At 41.3% G+C, this 17,838-nt stretch overlaps 1 protein-coding gene across 1 annotated transcript in view; it reads right to left on the bottom strand.

Annotated features, from left to right (window-relative positions):
- The window catches only part of LOC119720468, a 47,277-nt gene that overhangs the window by 17,336 nt on the left and 12,103 nt on the right, over positions 1–17,838 (bottom strand). The window contains exons 12-31 of the mRNA XM_038190139.1: positions 17,174–17,290; positions 16,627–16,773; positions 15,910–16,038; positions 14,899–15,174; positions 14,115–14,222; positions 13,541–13,645; positions 12,864–13,106; positions 11,560–11,814; positions 10,550–10,614; positions 9,619–9,705; positions 8,736–8,903; positions 7,870–8,013; positions 5,367–5,814; positions 4,559–4,738; positions 4,289–4,399; positions 3,397–3,617; positions 2,558–2,636; positions 1,254–1,418; positions 896–1,012; positions 488–748 (exon numbers count right to left, since the gene is read on the bottom strand). Coding sequence (XP_038046067.1) covers positions 488–748; positions 896–1,012; positions 1,254–1,418; positions 2,558–2,636; positions 3,397–3,617; positions 4,289–4,399; positions 4,559–4,738; positions 5,367–5,814; positions 7,870–8,013; positions 8,736–8,903; positions 9,619–9,705; positions 10,550–10,614; positions 11,560–11,814; positions 12,864–13,106; positions 13,541–13,645; positions 14,115–14,222; positions 14,899–15,174; positions 15,910–16,038; positions 16,627–16,773; positions 17,174–17,290 — 3,426 coding nt within the window. The remainder of the gene's footprint in view (positions 1–487; positions 749–895; positions 1,013–1,253; positions 1,419–2,557; positions 2,637–3,396; positions 3,618–4,288; positions 4,400–4,558; positions 4,739–5,366; positions 5,815–7,869; positions 8,014–8,735; positions 8,904–9,618; positions 9,706–10,549; positions 10,615–11,559; positions 11,815–12,863; positions 13,107–13,540; positions 13,646–14,114; positions 14,223–14,898; positions 15,175–15,909; positions 16,039–16,626; positions 16,774–17,173; positions 17,291–17,838) is intronic.

Raw genomic sequence — 17,838 nt, 5'->3', positions numbered from 1 at the left:
TCGCCGGTCTCATCAGCCACATTTAGTGGATGTCGACTTGGTGGTTGTTTTAATCAAATAAACCAGAATAATCAATAAAAAATCAAATTACTATTGTGACATATTTTTCAGCAATTTAAACTGCAGATTCTTATGCACTGCCAAAAAAAACCCACATTTTTCTCGATAAATATTCCACAGAAAGCCTTTTCTTCACAGTGTCAAATTTGACATTTCAGGCAACCCCATCGTATCAGTTTTTTCCGCTTTAATACAGAGAACGTTTGCGTAAACACCATAGCAAAGAAAAAAACACGTATAGTCATCTCAGTCAAATGCTTGCGCAATTGACACTCAAACAGGTATAATTCACAAGTGACATGAGTCAGTCAGTGCGTCAGTGAGACAGGTGTAACGAGGACTGTTGGCTGGCCCTCTGGGACCTGCAAACAGGTGGAACTCAATTAAACTGGTTAATACTTCAATCAAGTGCGGTGTATTTACTTACTCGCGATTGCCATGTTTTCCATGTTCATCTCATTGAACGCTAATGTAGCCATACCGATGCTGGTATCATTCAGAGCCAAGGAGTCGTACAGGCACACTTTGCTTGATCCGCAGACCGCTTTGGCCTCGTTGTATTTGCCTGGCGGTGCCTTGTCGATCAAATCTTGCAGGAAGTCTGGAGTGAAGTTGGGGTCGTTCAAGGAGTCGTAGCTTTCAGCAGGAGACTGGTAGAAGAAGAGAGAGTCTTCCTCCACAACTCGCCCTGAAATTTCACACCACAATTGCAATGATTTCTCTATGAAGGAGGAAAGGAGGAACTGCAGGGTTAAGAAAAACCCAATACAGTGACAAGCCGTCCACATTTACAATTACGCAACATAATTCAAGAGGGGTTTGGATGTTTTCTTACATGTTTCGCCAAATTCGAAGTAGTCCCTCTCCACCAGCGTCCCATTTTGTCCGGAGCCCATTTGCAGAGTGCCATTACGCGTCAAAACATCATTGCTTGGGTCGTCATCCCAAACACCTGAGCAGATTTAACAAATCGGTGAAATTTAGCAATTGGTTTGCACCTTAAACATAACTCCCTAGGGTACGCGAAAAACCATATTAAAATTCGGGAAGATTTTGGGACTGTCACTTAATAACTACATAATGTCTTCTCAATTGACTAACCTACAAGTTATTCAGTGATAATTACGATCAAGTGGCATTATAACAAAAATGGGATGAACAAAAATCTGTCGTGGTAGCATACAGAACCATACCTAGAATTCCTTTCGTTTTGCCTTTGAAGTCCTCGTTGAAAAGGACTGTGATGTCGGCCATGCTGTTGTTCACCCCGACGGAAAAGGTGATGTAATCAGAATACATGACGCTCACTTTGATTGGGTTCTCCGCCCTCGTTACCTGAAGATTAGCAAACTGCAATCCTACCAGAAAAAATAATAACATAGAACTTAATTTAAAAAAATGGTAGGTACATATTCGCATCCATTTAAGGAAGACGGGAATGAAAGAAGCACCAGAGCCCTCAGCTCAGTTCAAATGGTTCCTACGCACAGGTGGAAAAAGTTACCAACAGATCACCATCTGGGCGTCCAGAAAAATTGGTATACGAAATACTCACTTTCAGAATCTACCACTTTAGACTTGACGTCCTCCAATGTCGATACAGCGCTGGAGACAGGGCTTGAAGCCGGTCTAAAGTCGACCCACGATTTGCTTGTGCCACGACGGAACCGTCGGCATCAAGCAGAAATATGATGCTCAGCTCACAAAACTGAGAAATCGTGTGAATGTCACGGAACGCGTCGCTGAAGTTGAAATGTTTCTACGCTTGCGACTGTTATTTTTTTTAGCGCTAACTGATGCCGACCGTTTTAATATCGTCGCAGTTACACTCAGGTCGCACAAAATCGGCGACTGAGTTGTTCCCGACGGTCGTAGCTCAGGCACAGCTTGATCCTGAAAAGTCAGTCGCCGGCTGATCTGTGTTGTCGCAATGTCGACCTGAGGCCGGTTTAAGCCACGCGCTGCGACCGGAAGCTTCTGAAGGAATACAGGACCACCCCTGATGTCATTGCTCACCTCCTCAATCGTTCTCGATCATTTGCAAGGACATCAGGAGTGATCCTGCATTCATCCAGAAGCTTCAAACTTCAGAACGTGGCTTCAGTGGCAAATTCTGAAAGTGATTTTTTTTTTTCGTATGACGTTTAAATCTCACCCTCTAGTACGAATCTGATGAAACTCGATCCATAACATTTGCAGTACCTAGCGTACATGATCTTTACTTTAATTCCAACAACAGAGTTATTAAGGATCAAAAGTAGGACTTTTTTTGAAACGTGGGGTATGTATTGTCAAACTTGGAATGATGGTACATTAATGGCCTTTGATTCAAAACCACTGAGCCGATTCCAACACAAACTTCACACAATAACAAAAAGTGTATGGGCCCATCAATTCTATAATTGAATTTGAAATGCTCTTTATATATTACGAGAATTCTGTACATCCGCTAGAGGGATTTTTTTTAAGGCAATGTGAAATCAGTGCCGGATCTTACCTTCGGCAGTGGGTGTGACAACGGTCCCATTGACAGTCGTTACCAAATCCATGGCATTATCACTCAACTTGATCTCAATCTGTATTGAATGACAAACAAAACCAGCAAACTGTTAAAGCGTTTGAAATTCCTACATCTGATCAGAACTTTGAAAATTTACAATTTATAACTGGGCAGCTGATCACATGAAGAGTACTGTATATTTTTTTATCAGATTCTATCAGCACACGTATTTATTCATTTATTTTATTTGCTGTTTTAACTTGATGGCCCATTCAGTGGACTCCACTTGTACTGAATGGATTCCAGTAAAATTGAAAACGACAATTAAAAAAATCAGTATTAAACTATACATATTCAAGATAAAAAGTCAAGATTAAAACGCAAGTGGGGCCTACTAAAACAAAATTAAAAGAAACATATTAATTGAATATTAGGAATATCAACTTCTTTATACATTTAAATATGAGGTTAAAACTGACGGAATATGAAATAGAAAGACCAATCTTATTAAGGAAACATCGATTAACAAATAAATGTGAAAAGCGAATATATATAACTATTAGTTTAAAAGATACAAACATTATTGCATGTATGTCATGGAAATTTTAGGGACTTGGTATGACAAACCAGACTTTAAGACATCAAATCTAGAAGCAAAAACTATAAAAACAACTACTACGAAAATAAAGAAGTTGTTATGCCGACGTGCAAAATATTTGTTCGGGATCGCAGCAATGTAAATCGATCAAAATGGAATGCAAATCATGGAAATCAAGTCAAAAGCATCTTTGGAAAGCCACTTTGTTTAAATACTTCATCTGTGTCTACATACAGACCTTTGCTTCGTCTGTGTACACCGCAGCGAATCCAGAGTAGACTGTAGCCTGGCTAAGTTCCCCTGTCTCAGTATCCACGGCCTGTCGTGTGCGACCCTGCAGTTCAAAGACTCGTTGTCCATCGTCATCTTTGATGAGTGCTAGTGTGTATTCCCCCAGACCATTGAAAGTGTACTCCAGTCCATCAAGCGTTACGATATGGGGGTCTCCCCAGCCCCACACTATTGAGAAAAAAACAGAACTGCATCAGTCAAATTTAATTCTCGGTTTGGTCTTCAACAAAGTAGTCTTATAGGCACTGTAAATCATAACTTATGATTAGGACTTGAACCCTCGACCACCTGCTTTCTGGTGCTCGCTCAACCAACGCGCTTGCAAGGGTCCGCTGGTCAGCTAAAATCTTCTTTCAACAGCCAGTGCTATCCTACAATCAATAGCTTGTATGCAGGACACTGCATCAGAGAAAGGTTTTGCACCTCACTGATTATGTTTTATAAATAGAGAAAACAAACAATGTCGGAGATTTCTGTTTCAGTTTTCTTGAAAGAAATCACTTCATTGCACGAAGGTCACTCTTCTTAGCTATATTTTTTGTGAGCGTCTAATACCATGTCATAGTTTAATGTGGTTCATATCACGCCACAGATTCCATTCTGTCAGTGAAGTGGGAAAAACTATTTCCAAAAGAAAAGGTTGGATAATGTAACACAACAGTTGTATACACTTGACTTCGTCGTTGCTATCAGGCTAAGCCACCAAACTTTAACTGTAAGCTCATCAAATTCAAGGGACATTCAAGTAATGTCCCTTTAATTCATTGAAGTGCGGTTAGCAGAATCATATCCATGTGAATATTGCTGTCATATATAAAGCTTTAGTGTTCGTGACTCACCCCAAACTGGGGGCCTGTACCAACTGCAAGTCATTAGAGGTCGCCATGTTCTGTACAGGTCGCAAAGAGTAGACTTCTCACAACAATAATAGCGTGGAAGTGCCTCTTCATCTGTTCAATTTGAAAAAAAGTATAATAATAATAAAAACATTCTTCAAGATCTCCATGTTCATTAGTGGTTGGGTGTAAAAAAGTAGAGGCATTAATTTTGGGGTTTTATTTTACTTGAAAAACTGTGGTATTTCATGCTGAGATTTTTTAAAAACTTACTTTTCCACTGGTTGACAGAGTTGGCCCTGTAAAATATAGGCCCGAGCGGATACCTCTCAAAGACAGACGCGACCCTGGCACTTTGCACGTCGTACACAAGATTCCGGCTGAACAGATTATAGCAGCACCGTGGACCGGGGATCCAAGAAACCTGGAAGAGCCTGACGTAGCAAACGGCGGCTGCACACAGGAGTGATTTTCCAAAGAAATTATTATATTACAGGAGCATCTTGAAATATTGAACCCTTTGCGGTTTGAAATTACAATTAACACAAAATGAGGGAGGCAGTAGATGATTTCTCAAAAGAGCGTTAAAAGCCACCTACAGAATCTGGTTGGCTAGAAGCAACAAGATGTTTGGCAGTTGGGAGTTAGTGGACAACGACTTGAAGGCAGCTGGAGAGTGAGAATCCCCGGGGCTTGATCGCTTAACCCATCGTTGCCCGTCCCAAGTCGGGGGCAATTACATAAACTGGTATTGTAGATTATACACGGAGGATTCAAGAACATGAACTTGATATAATGATCCATTTCTTCTGTGTCTGTGCACATCCAATAAAGATGTTGAGGCATAAGAAACCATGAAGCGGCTCTGAATTTTTTTAACTAAATGTTCACACAAATTTTCCATGAAAACGTACGGTTTGTGCGTAATTACTGGGCACATGAATCTGGGGATATAAAACAATTTGGTCCTCAAAATATGCGGTTGGAGCAATAGTTGTTAATGCGAATGTCATGTGATGCTCGCTTGCTTCGCTTACAAGACTTGAAAAGTAAGATTCAATTTGACAAATAGGCAACTTACGATATCCTGAATTCCCATCAGCGGGCAAGACGACCGATCGCGAGACCTCAGTGTATCTCCAATCAAATCTGGCGTTCCACAGACTGCATGGGCACGTGTCTGCGAACGGAGGATAGTGGATGGCAAATAGTGGGTACGGTTCCTGGCGGTGGTACCAATCGTGGCAGGACAAACGTGGATTGACAAAGCCGTCCGGGAGGCTGTCGAGTCGGTAGACCCAGCGTCCTGTCTTCCCTGTATTGCCCACTATGCCACCTGGACGAAACCGTGATCCATCGGGTATGTCTACATACACTGTTGGGCCAAAGAGTCCGGAGGTGAAGCCCTGGATGACGTTATTGTTGAGTAACAAACTGGCGTCCCAGTTCATGCCGCAGGGATCGTAATTGAAGACGACGAAAGCGCGGACTCCGTCAGTCACAAGCAAAGCTTGGAAGGTATTTGTCTCCTATTGAACATAACGTATATATCGCACTTAAAAATCAACCTTTTTTAACCTTGGGTTTAGAAGCAAAACTCAGTTTCATGACAGATCTTCAATGTAACCAAAACCCATCGTAAAATGTCAATTGACTAGAACGGAGAAGCCGCCATGCCTCGCTGTCCAAGGCAGGAAGGGAGGCTGAAGGTAGGGTTGGGGATGGGCATGATGGAAGGGGATCAGGATTCTTGTTGATGTGCCTAGGTGTAGGGGTCAGTTTTTAAATGTCAACATAAAAAGTCAACAGATTACCTAATAAATACATGTGTATATAGGTTAGCCGTCACTGTATTATGGGGAGTTTTCCATTGTTAGGGTAATTAGGACCCAGTTGTGGATTTTTGCAGCCCCAACAGTGTCTTCTGCTCCCCATACTTGTATTACCATGGGAAAACTCTTGAGTAGTCGCCACAAATGCATGACAAGAATGGGTATACATGTACATGTAGACACAGCACCATCACCACCTCCCCCAAACCTTACCCCATCCAAAAACCTTACCCCATCCCCAACCCGCCCCCTCCCCCTCCCCCACCCAACCCCCTACCCACACTCATTCCATCCTCCCCTAACCATCCCCACCCTATCACCTACACATCCCAACTCCACCCAAACTCCAATCCCTACCTCCTTCCCCCTCCCCTGACCTGTACCCTCCCCTACCCCAACCCCCTACACCCACCTACCCGATCTTCCCCTATCTGTCCTTACCCACCCTACACATCCCCACCCTAACCCTTACTCGAATTCCAATATCCCGCCCACCCCATTCCCCCACTCATACATCCCCACCTGACCCCATGCAACCCCTACTCTGATCCCTATATACTGCCCCCTTCCCTTATCCAACCCCTACAACAACCCATCCCTACACATCCCCAACCCAATTCCTACTCCGATCCTATATTCCGCCCCCTGCCCAACCCCCTCCTAACCCAACCCCTACATCCATGCCCATCCTCTCCCTACCTGTCTCCCCTACCTGTCTCTCCCTACCTGTTCCCACCCCATCCCTACAAATCCCCACCCCACCCAAACCCAGTATTCCAACCCCTCTCCCCACCCCACCCCGCCCCAACCCACCCCGCCCCACCCATCCTAGCTCCCCTACTCATCCTACATTTGTAATCACACAAACCCTAACTCCAACCCCTATCCCCCAACCCACCCCACCCCACCCTCCCCTACCCCATCCCTACTCCCACCCCATAAACTAAAAGATCAAACCAGAAGCTCATGCACATCCCCAAAATGCATAATGTACATGTTATACCGGTGTACACACATGTACATGTTATACCAGTATACATGTACATGTAACAATTAAAAACGTTAACATTTCCTTGAATTAAAGTTCCTCAATAAAATCATAAAATTTACTGCAATGATATGAACCTAACTGAAGTTATAGGCCTAGAGATGATACATGACAACTGCATTTAATTTTTTTCCCCCAAGTTAACTAGAACCAAAAACTTCAACATTTTTATCTGAACGCGGACGGCCGCACTGACGGACGGACGGACGGACGTTCCAGCCAGACGGAATTGTGGGGTGATAGCATTGTGTTCCCATTATCCCTTTTTCTAAAGATTCCCTTCTGGGGTGATGTTTTTCTTTTGTGAAAAAAGTGGGGTGATGTGTCCTGAAAGGAACATCACCCCACAAGGGTGGTATGGTCAGAACGGACAGAGGGGCGCCCGGACAGACGGACGGAAATTGGTATTACATAGGCTCGCATCTGCTTCGCAGCTCGCCAAAAATGTAACAAGTCTTCAACCATAAAAGAGATGCTATCATTTCCTTTGCTTGGATAAACCCTTTCCTGCATATGATTATTGAAAATTACAAAAGTAAAAACTCCACCATGGTTGGTGCTCAAACACTTCATGGTACTCATGCACAAGAATAACAGGTCCTTAATTTTCTAAGGCAAAACGTCTTCAAGGCGTCAATCCTCTTCCATTATGCATCATTAAACGTGATTCAAATAATAAATTTCTTATACGTTGGAAGACTTACTTCTGAAGGTGATATGGCTTTCACATTTCTCCAGGTGATAGATAGAGCCCAGTTTGCTGAGAAACCACTGTAGTTGGCTGAAACTATGAGACTAGCAACATCCAGCATGTTCTGGTTGACATTTGGATCATACTGATCGTGCACCTGACCAACACAAAAACATTCACATATAAACATGGGTGCAGTATGAACATGATAACTTATTTATTTCCCTTAAAGCCATTTCTCCCTGTGGACACTTATTACTTAAGTATGAACATGGTATTGGGGTATTTACGTGTCGGCAAGGCAAACATGTCTCCTGGATCAGATGGGTGCAAACTGGCTTTTCAACATTTTCTCTGTAAATGTAAGATGTTACGTGGATTTATTTTTTACCCAGACCTTTCTCTGGAAGTGCATATTAAAAAAAAACATGTTCAATACAGCTCCAATAAATTCACTTTTAATTATTAAACTAAACCATTCAACAAACCAGTGTGGCAATTGGAATTCAGCGCAATATACACAAGGGCAGATCCAGAGCGCAATTTTGGGGAGGGGACAAAAATATATGTGTTCCACGAAAAAAACCTTGATTCAAAAATTTACAGCGCAGGGGTTAAGGGCCCGAAAAGTACCCAAGAATATTGCTTGATTATAGATGCACTGTTGTGCGGTCCAAGGCAATTCTAAAAAAAAAAATGTTTTAGGAAAACACAGTGGTGAACACAGTGGCTTCTTTTTTGCGACGTCACTTTATAAAAATGGGTTCGTATTTTTTTTATTTTTTGGGGGAGGGGTTGGGCATGCCGTTGGCCCCCGTTGCCCCCCCCCCCCCCCCCGAATCCGCCGTTGAATATACAAAACTATAGTGGGAGACGTACCTGCCAAAACACATTATCTGTGGCAGTGAAGGCGTTGGCTTTGACATCCGCCCAAAACGGCGCTATCATCATCCTGTTACTGGGGAAAGTTACACCCTGCGGACTGGGGAACGCTCGTTTATCAAGGTTTTGGTCGTTGGACAGAACAATCACACCATTGTCTGTAAACTACAAAAATAAAGGATAAAATGATTCATAGACATTAAGAAAGAAAGAAAACAACTAGAAGTTATGTTAAGGAAGTAGCCATGTTTGAGGTGTGTTTTTTATTTTTTAATTGGTAACAATGAATACGCAAAAGATAAACATGTGCCCTCAACGTGAAACAGAACTACTGCAGATTCAAGATGGCTGCCGTGCCATAGGCTTATATGTCATGAATTGAAGTTAAAAATGTTGAATTATTTACAGCAAACGTCTGCATTATCCACTCCACCGTAATGAGGTTTTCAAATTCTCTTGAACTCCTTCAAATTACCTGGTCAGTAGCAAAATGTAAGGGTCATTCAACAACCGTGAAATTCTTTGAATTTTTGCGGAGATTGACGTGAAATGTTGTTATTGGTGAAATGGTGCAGATGAGATAATAACAAAGATACTGACTGGAGTAAGGGTTTGTGGCTTCTGGCTAGCGCCCTTGAACAAAGAGATTCACTAAAGGGGGAACCGCCAACATAGGGCTGCATACTCGTTTGATATAGCACCAGTACGGTACTCCAAGATTCGAATTGTTGAACTTTCTAGACGGAAACCGAGAGTGTTGTCCTGAGGGCATAGGTTTGAAACCCTCATCAGAGGATTAAATGAGATTACATCAAACAATGAGGTAAACAGTTCGTGTGACAAAAAGATTGCCTAGGGGTTGCAAAAATGGCCTACTCACGTAGATCTTTTCATAAAGCTTGCTGCCGAAGGGAAAGAAGTTTGGTGGATAGAAGGTACGTGATATCAGATCCTTTACAGAGTGTGGCTGCAGGAGAAAAACACAAAGAGCTGATGCCAAATCAAAATAAAGCCACGTTGATGTGCACGAAGGCGGGTAGGTTCCAATATGCACAAGATTGATTCAATCTATTTGGTTGGCAGAGCTGTTGTCATCATAAGTCAATTACAAGTCATCATACGTCAATCACAAGTCATCAAGTCCGTGGACTGGGACGAGGGAATTCTCCTGCCTATTAATTGTGACCTGAATTGTGATTTGATTTCTGTTGACCTGTGCTTGACTTGATTACAGCTCAGAGGGTTGGATAACATCCTTATGTACTGGCAAGTTACAGGTTACATGTCATAGCAAGTTACTTTCCGCAGGAATCACACAATACTGGTATATGCAGTCAACAGCAATCACACTTTTTAAAACAAAGACAACAAAGTTAAGCTTGAAAAATTTACAGCAGGTATACTTCTTTACTTTCGTGCTTACAACATTCCACGTTAATACCCGGAGAATTGGAGTGTCATGGCCTAGCGGTTAAGAGCACCGGACTCTTAAGTGTTTCAGAGGCAACAGTGGCGTGAGTTCGAGCCCGCCGGGTGGACGCTCATGCCTTATAAGCAAGGCACTTAACCATTTGCTTCGGCTTTCAGATTGGACGTAAAGCCGTAGGTCCCGTGTGTTGTGTAATGCAATGCACGTAAAAGAACCACGTGACACTTATCGCTGAGAGAAGGGGTTTGCCCCGGTGTTTCTGGCCTCCTGTATAAACTCCCACGCGGAGTATTTGGGAGAAGAACAAACCAAGAACCAAGAACCAAGAACCAAGAATTGTGTCAGGCTTTTTTTTATTTCAAACGTGCAACTCAAAACATACCCCTTGCGGTTCACTTGACAACAGGGTGTCTCCAATTTCTTCTCCAAAGGGGACGAGATTGCCCTCTATACAAAAACAATAACAATGAAAATCTGAAAATAATATACCCAATGTATAGTGACTGTCCTGTCCCAAGAGCGTAGACCATTCTGGCTCAAGGTGATTGTCAATAAATTCATTTTGCGACAACATAATTATGGTTTCGAACCCATACGTTATTGAAGGGGTCCGTCTCGTTTGAAAGACTCCGTAGTCTTTATATGAAACCAGGTTTCCATAATTTATATGTATAACGTATAGCAACATGTCACCGCTATTCATCCACATGTAACGCAAATAGAGGAAAAGTAACCATTTGAAACAGTTTGGACGCATTAATCCCTGATTCACTGATGTATGTATAAACAACAACTTCTTGTGAGAATTTATCCTGTAATTGTTAGGGAGACTTTTGTTGAACAATTATAGTACAGAAAGAGGGGTTATATGCATCGCATTAATCTATGTGTGATTAGCCATCTTGGAATGAATTTCATGTGCACGACCGTTCTTTTCGGATGAGCTGCAAATGTGTGAGTACATTGAAGAATAATTTGTGTCCCAAAACCTAGCTTTTGATGACTGCTATGATTGCCATGACATATTTTCACATTATCCCTTTTGTGCAAATCTCAAATTCATGGGCTGATTTGGGCAAAAAATAATTTGGGGTTCATTTGAGGTCTCGATCTGTTGCAATCTTGCTCCTGCTTCTATTCATTTCTAGTTTTAAATTATATCTTCAGCCACTTGGTGATGCTTGTGTCCATGGCAAGACACTTAACTATGTGCATCTCTTTACACTAAGGAGAATAACCGAGTGTCAGTGTTAATCGAGATCAGATCGCGCTACATCAGCATCACACAATTAGTATCTGAAATATTCACAATTTTAAAGTTGGTACTAGCCGCAAAACCTATAGCAGGGTAGCCCGCCTTCCAAAAATCCCTCGGGGAGAACACTGCCTTACCCATCACAATGAACGTGAAGTTCTTTGACTCCGCACACCCAACATCATTGACAGCACGGCATGTGATGGTATGTGGCCCTACACCAAATACACCTCCTGCAACACCGACACCAACGCCATCACCAGAATCTGTGCAATCGATGGTGACTTCACCAGCGTCAACGGCATGAACCTCGGTCCATGTCACTGTAGATGTGTTCAGGCCTGGATCCGTGCACTGATCACCGACTGCTGGTACTATCACAGACGGGAATTCTATAAGGAAACAAATGATCAAAGTTGTAGCTTTAGCTGCATAACATTGAAATTGAAACTGGCGTTCTCAAGCATTTCCAAACCATTATTTTAACTACTTCAGATTTTGGCAATTATTTCAACAATTTAAATTGAATCCACCAAAACAAAATATGTTTGTAACTGTTTAAAGCAAAAATGTCGAAAATCGATTGTTCTTGCCATTTTGGACAACAGCAAATGATATCATTACATTAATTCATTAAATGGTAACCTGTTTGATGTACAAGTCTGAAAACTTACACAAAAGACTATGAACATGCTTATAATATGTTGACTTTGCATTATACGGGTAAAGTAGTGGAACTGATCATGGTGCCCTTGGTAATGTTGGTGTGTATGATGATTGAGATAATAATGATGACAGTGATGATGACGATGTCGGTGATTGTGATGATTTTAACATTAATATTGTTAATGACAAGATGACGAAGAAGATCGTGACAATCATTATGATCGTGTTGAAAATTATGATAATGCCGTTGATTATTATTAAATGGAAAGAAAATAATGCGCCTTATGCACTTAAGGAAGTTTGAATTGTCAACTACTAGTCCCAGTTTGTTCACACCCTGAAAATAGCACCGCTCTACTCGGGCTGACACAGGCGAAAAGACAGCCTTTTTTGTGTTTTTACGCAACGCGATCCCGCTAGCTACGGCCCATCATGACAAACATCGCTGGTGGGTAATCAAAAATCACATGAAAAGAGCAATAGGCACTGAGCACGCACAGCGGCATTAATCGGACTATGATGATGTCGGTGGTTGTGTGTATGTTAACATTAATTAATATTGATGATGACAAGATGACGAAGCAGATCACGACAATCATTATGATCGTAATGATTATTAGATAATACCGTCGATTTTTTTTAAGACAGAAAATGACTTATCCACTTAAGTAAGTTGGAAATGTTCTTAATCTGAATGAAAAGTTGATCAAATGGTATGGCCAAAAATGTTGGTAGATGAGCTCAAATTAAACAAAGAAAAGCACAACAAAATTACCTGAAATGCTAAATGAAGTTAGGCAGTCTGGGAAGGCATTAGTTGCCGAGGAGCAGACCACATGGTGCGTCCCAACACCAAACACACCCCCGGTAGTCCCCACAGTGGCTCCGTCCAAGGAATCTGTGCAAGTTACGTTGGAGCTAGAACCCGAGGGGCCGAGCGTCCAACTAATCTGCGCGGACGACAGTCCGTCGGCAAGACAGCGGTTGTCCACTTCAGGACACTGCAGAGTGTTACTGTCTGAAGAATAAACATAAAAAAAACTGATGAACCTCCTTCTCTCTCTTACAACTGTAGCTACGCCATTACAACAGTCAAAATAAATCAATCAATAAACTCTTTCTAACAGTTAAGAATTCCCTGGTTACTTTGATATAGTCATGCTTTTATGCATGATTAATATGCCAGATGCATGCCCCAGCAGACCTCCATTGTATGTAGATTGCATTTGACTAGTCACAGTGTTAACAAAAAATGTGGTCTGACTGATTTTGTAGCCGGTATACAAATGTATGGAGGGCACGTGGAAGAAAAGTTTAATGTTTACAAGGATTTTATTAATTGAAAGAGGTTGATTGTATGTAAAGATTGTACTGAATGGACTTGTCTAAATTAATGATGCATCTTCTAAGGCATTCTTAGTTTTCTATCAGATTTGGACACAATAAGCTTACCACTGTCACAGCGTGGCCCAGAGTGCCCAGGATCGCAACGGTCGACATCTGTGCAGTTTGGATATGGTACGCCTGGTCCTGTGCACTCAACTCCCTCAGCGGATTCTGTTTGCATAACATATACAATAACCATGGCAGTGCAGACACGTAAACATTTAAAAACATTGTTTTGGGGGAAAGGATCTGTGACATATAGCTTCCTTGGCCAAATTCATATTACTTCATATGACCTTTAGTGTAACAGTTTACGAACACCTGTGCCTTTTTGTTGCCTTTTTTAAGCATATCTCTGTTGATGTAACAAACGCCATCAGTGAGTATAAAATGTTGCTTTATTATTGAGTGTCTTGTGGTCAGCCATGACAGTACGGACGTTATCCTGACTACCTGAAATCTATCTTCAATTTTTCAATCTACACACAAATGTTTTCCAAGACTTTCACAGTGTGGAGCAACCCTGACTTAGACAAGCTTTCCACGAAACTATTTTTTGTGTCTGATCTTTCCTTCATATTTTTTTGTAATAGTATTCATCTTGTTTGGATTATTGAGTTCCATGTGTTTTTTAACTTACGAGAACAGTCATGGCCGCAGTTTTTGTAGAAACAAGTGCAGTCGAGCCCTTCGTTTGACTTACAGATGCAGTTTGGTGGGGATCCGGTTTCTTCACAGAATGTTCCATCTGTTGTAATAAAATAAACAAAACGTTCACATGTACACTCTGTTAACAATTTTGGCGTTGGTATGTGTATAATGGGCACCATTTTCGGGACAAAAATATTTTCAAAGGGTAGTTGGGACAAAACCCTATCTTCACTTGGAGCTATTAGTTTTGCTTATTATATCGATAGGTGTTTTTTTTTCGGGTGATTACCAATGTTTCTAATTGCTTTTAAGGCCTCGTCATTCCTTTTATCACTGAATCGATATTGTCCGGGCAAGTACACTCTTCTTAAAACTCACGAGACTCTATGGTCTTGTAACTCTAACATTGCTCTCGGGACTTTTCTGTATCTGTATCTGTTCGGCCACGTACAAACACCATCTTCTGGTTGTCGCACTTACGTTGGTCGGGGCGTGTGAAAGTCTCAAAATAGGTTAATGACGGGCTTTTGCATGGATATTTCTTATATTGATGGTATCTATCCTACTTTTGAATGTATTGACATCCGTTGCACTTCTTGTGTGAAGATCAAGCAGGTTCCATTCTGGGATTGTCTTTTGGGAAAGAGAGTGACGGGAACAGTCCCTTTTCAGAAGCGATGACATTGCATTTGAAGGTTTTTAACTCCTTTCAAGAATTTGGGTACTATATTATTACATAGTATGAATTATTTTACACGTCAAGCTGCACCTACCGGAAACTTCTGCCACCGTCACGTTTGTATCACAGTCTGCAGCGTAGGAATTGTCAGTAGCGGTGTAGCGCACCATGTGAGGAGATGCTCCCAGACTGAGAGTTGTTGTGTCGCCAACCTCATATATCGAGCCGCCAATGTTTATGCTGATGGCATACTGGCCGGAGTTGTCGGATGCAGACTGGACGTCTGGCAAGGAGACCGTTGAGTAGCTCTTTCTGCAGTCTGTGTAGACTGTGAAGTCGGCAGGGCAAGTGATGCTGGGCGGTTCCACATCTAGGAATGACCGTACAAATCAAAATTTGCTGAAAATTTGTCTTTTTTTGCCCAAACAGCCAGATTAGAAGCATTTGTCCATCTAGTGGACTACTGCTTTTCACATTTTTACATCGAGTAAATTCAGTCAGTAGCTAGTTGTAGCGGTTTTATGCATTTTAAAAAAGATAATAATACAGTTGAACTTTAAATAATTAAAAAAGAAACAAGTTATGCATACACTGTGCACGTTTTGAAAGATTTTCGTAAGGTCGGTTTCCTTATCTACAATTTTAGTTATAGTAAGTAGGAGGTGAATTAATGTATACCATTAATCATATTTTTGTACAAACACATTGATTTATTAACTGATTTTATTAGTGACTGTAATTATCAATGCCTGCATGACAGAATGTTACTGGAGGTTGATATTCCCCCACCCTATCTTCAGACTGCAAGCAATTTTGACAATAATATATTTAAGCTAACCGATCCCGCAAGCTCGAGCGGTACCAACATCTGCACTAGAAAGCAGGAGGTCGTGAGTTCGAGTCCCACCCGACTAATTTTTCCCCCAAGTTTCAATCGGGAGGAAACACACCGAGTATACAGTGTTCACATGTCGGTGAAGGCAAAGCCTAATATTGATTTACATTACCCCGACGCAAATTCCTTCTTAATAATATATTCTTGTTTATTCACAAATACCTATTTCCATATAAACCATGCGATTGTGGGACATGGTTTTCAAGTTACCTGTGCAATACTCGCCGTTGCCTGCATATCCAGATCTACAGGTGCATGTGAAGCTCTCGAAGGTATCATTGCAGATTGCATTGTCGTCGCAGTTGTGCAACGGCGCATCCGGGTTACATTCATCGACATCTACAGGATGTATGAAACATCAGACCAAATTGTAATACTCCTTCCACTAAATATCTTTACACTGTAACCATTAGGAAGCAAAAACTTGATGTTTTGGACACATATATATGGGCAAAGAAATTAAAATGTTAAAACAAAGCCGCCGTACGCCTAAAAGTAGTGAGAAGTGTTTCATAAGGTGGTTATATATACCACATTTTTGTTTTGCTAGAGTTTGTTTAATCTGCTGGATAGCCGTGTTGATTGGTTCAACCACGTCCACATAGAGTGCGCCTCTCGCAAGTGGGCCGTCTGACAGACAGCACAGTCGGTGTACTAATTACCCAGATACTTGTCTAGTACACCCCTGAGAAGAGGGAGAAGAAAGGAGGGTGTTAATCGACGCACTCTATGCGGACGTGGTTGACACCATCAGAAAGCCATCTGGCATATTTTAACTCCATCAAACCCCAACTGTTCCCTTGGCCTCGTTTAAGGTAAAACGAGTTCGAAGTTGTATTGTTAAGACTTTTTTCTTTTTTTTAATATTTGCATACATGTGCATTTTTTTTATCAATGTGTCTCCAAAAAAAGCCAACTGCCTCTGACCTGGTTGTACGGTAGTAGTTGGCATCTGTGCTCCCTGACAATGCTCAATGTAGTCTGAACAGCAGTCTCCGGTCATTTCGCAAGCAGCGTCGCACCAACAATCTCCGGTCCGAGGACCGTCCAAAAAGCACCGACCGACACAGCTATCTATATAAGAAGGAAAAGAAGACAACTATGTTGGGGCATAATCGTCTAAATTTACCAGTAGAATCATTTTTCGAAAAACTTTTAAATATATCAATGGATGCTGCATAAGAAGACCCAACTTCGGCAATAATTTCTGTCTTTCAATACTCATTGTCTACAAATAGATGTGTGGACTACATACTCAGTTTTCATTCAAACTTTAAGTTTGTTTAAACTGTTACTGATTGTCATTTTGGTTAAAAGTGACACACAGAATAATTAAGAAATCCCGACAAAAATCACGTTCATTTTTTATTGTTTTTGTCCTTACTTTATCTCTTTGAACCTTATTGATCTGAATTTAAACGATCTTTTCAATTAAAAATAGCACCCATGTGATTTCTACTTAACACAGGCCTACCGCAATTTTGTTCGTCCTTGTCGTCAAAACAGTCCAGTCGACCGTCACATCGCCAACTGCCATCAATGCAGACCGAGTGACCACAGTCAAAGTTGCGCCACGAGCATGGTAGGGTGTCTTGAATAAAGAAAGGAACACACAATATATTTTACTGCAATTTTGGGTCGAATAGCAAGAGCTAATCCTAACGATAATGTTGTTCAAAATTCATTACTAATAAAGTATTAATACATTTTTTGGGGAAATATTCTGTTGCAAAATTAGACGTCTTATTAATCAAACCACTCCCTCTAGTTTGTCGAAACTTTTTTTAAAAGCAATTTGGATATCTTTTGTATTGCCCAACATTTCATTATATCCTCTGTACCCTTTGTTAATTATACTAAGTACATGAAGTATATGTGTGTGGTAACTCGGTTTTGGTTTTGACGAAGTGACAAATCCTGATTTGTTTGGTACAGTCGCCTATTCACAAATCTGTGTTCTATGCTGCAAATGTAATTTTCTTCAATTCCATACTCTTTAAGCTTTTATAGGATTATTCAAAAATTGGACTGGTCACATCAGATATATATTTTCCATCTTGATTAGAAAATCGGTTGTCTTTAAACGTGATATTCTCCAAACTCTGTTTTGCTAATGTGCAGGTCGATTTGTCACTTCGT

The sequence above is a fragment of the Patiria miniata genome, unplaced genomic scaffold (assembly GCF_015706575.1).
Source record: "Patiria miniata isolate m_02_andy unplaced genomic scaffold, ASM1570657v1 HiC_scaffold_9, whole genome shotgun sequence".
In the NCBI taxonomy this organism is placed as follows: domain Eukaryota; kingdom Metazoa; phylum Echinodermata; class Asteroidea; order Valvatida; family Asterinidae; genus Patiria; species Patiria miniata.
This window is presented reverse-complemented; position numbering and strand designations above follow the sequence as displayed.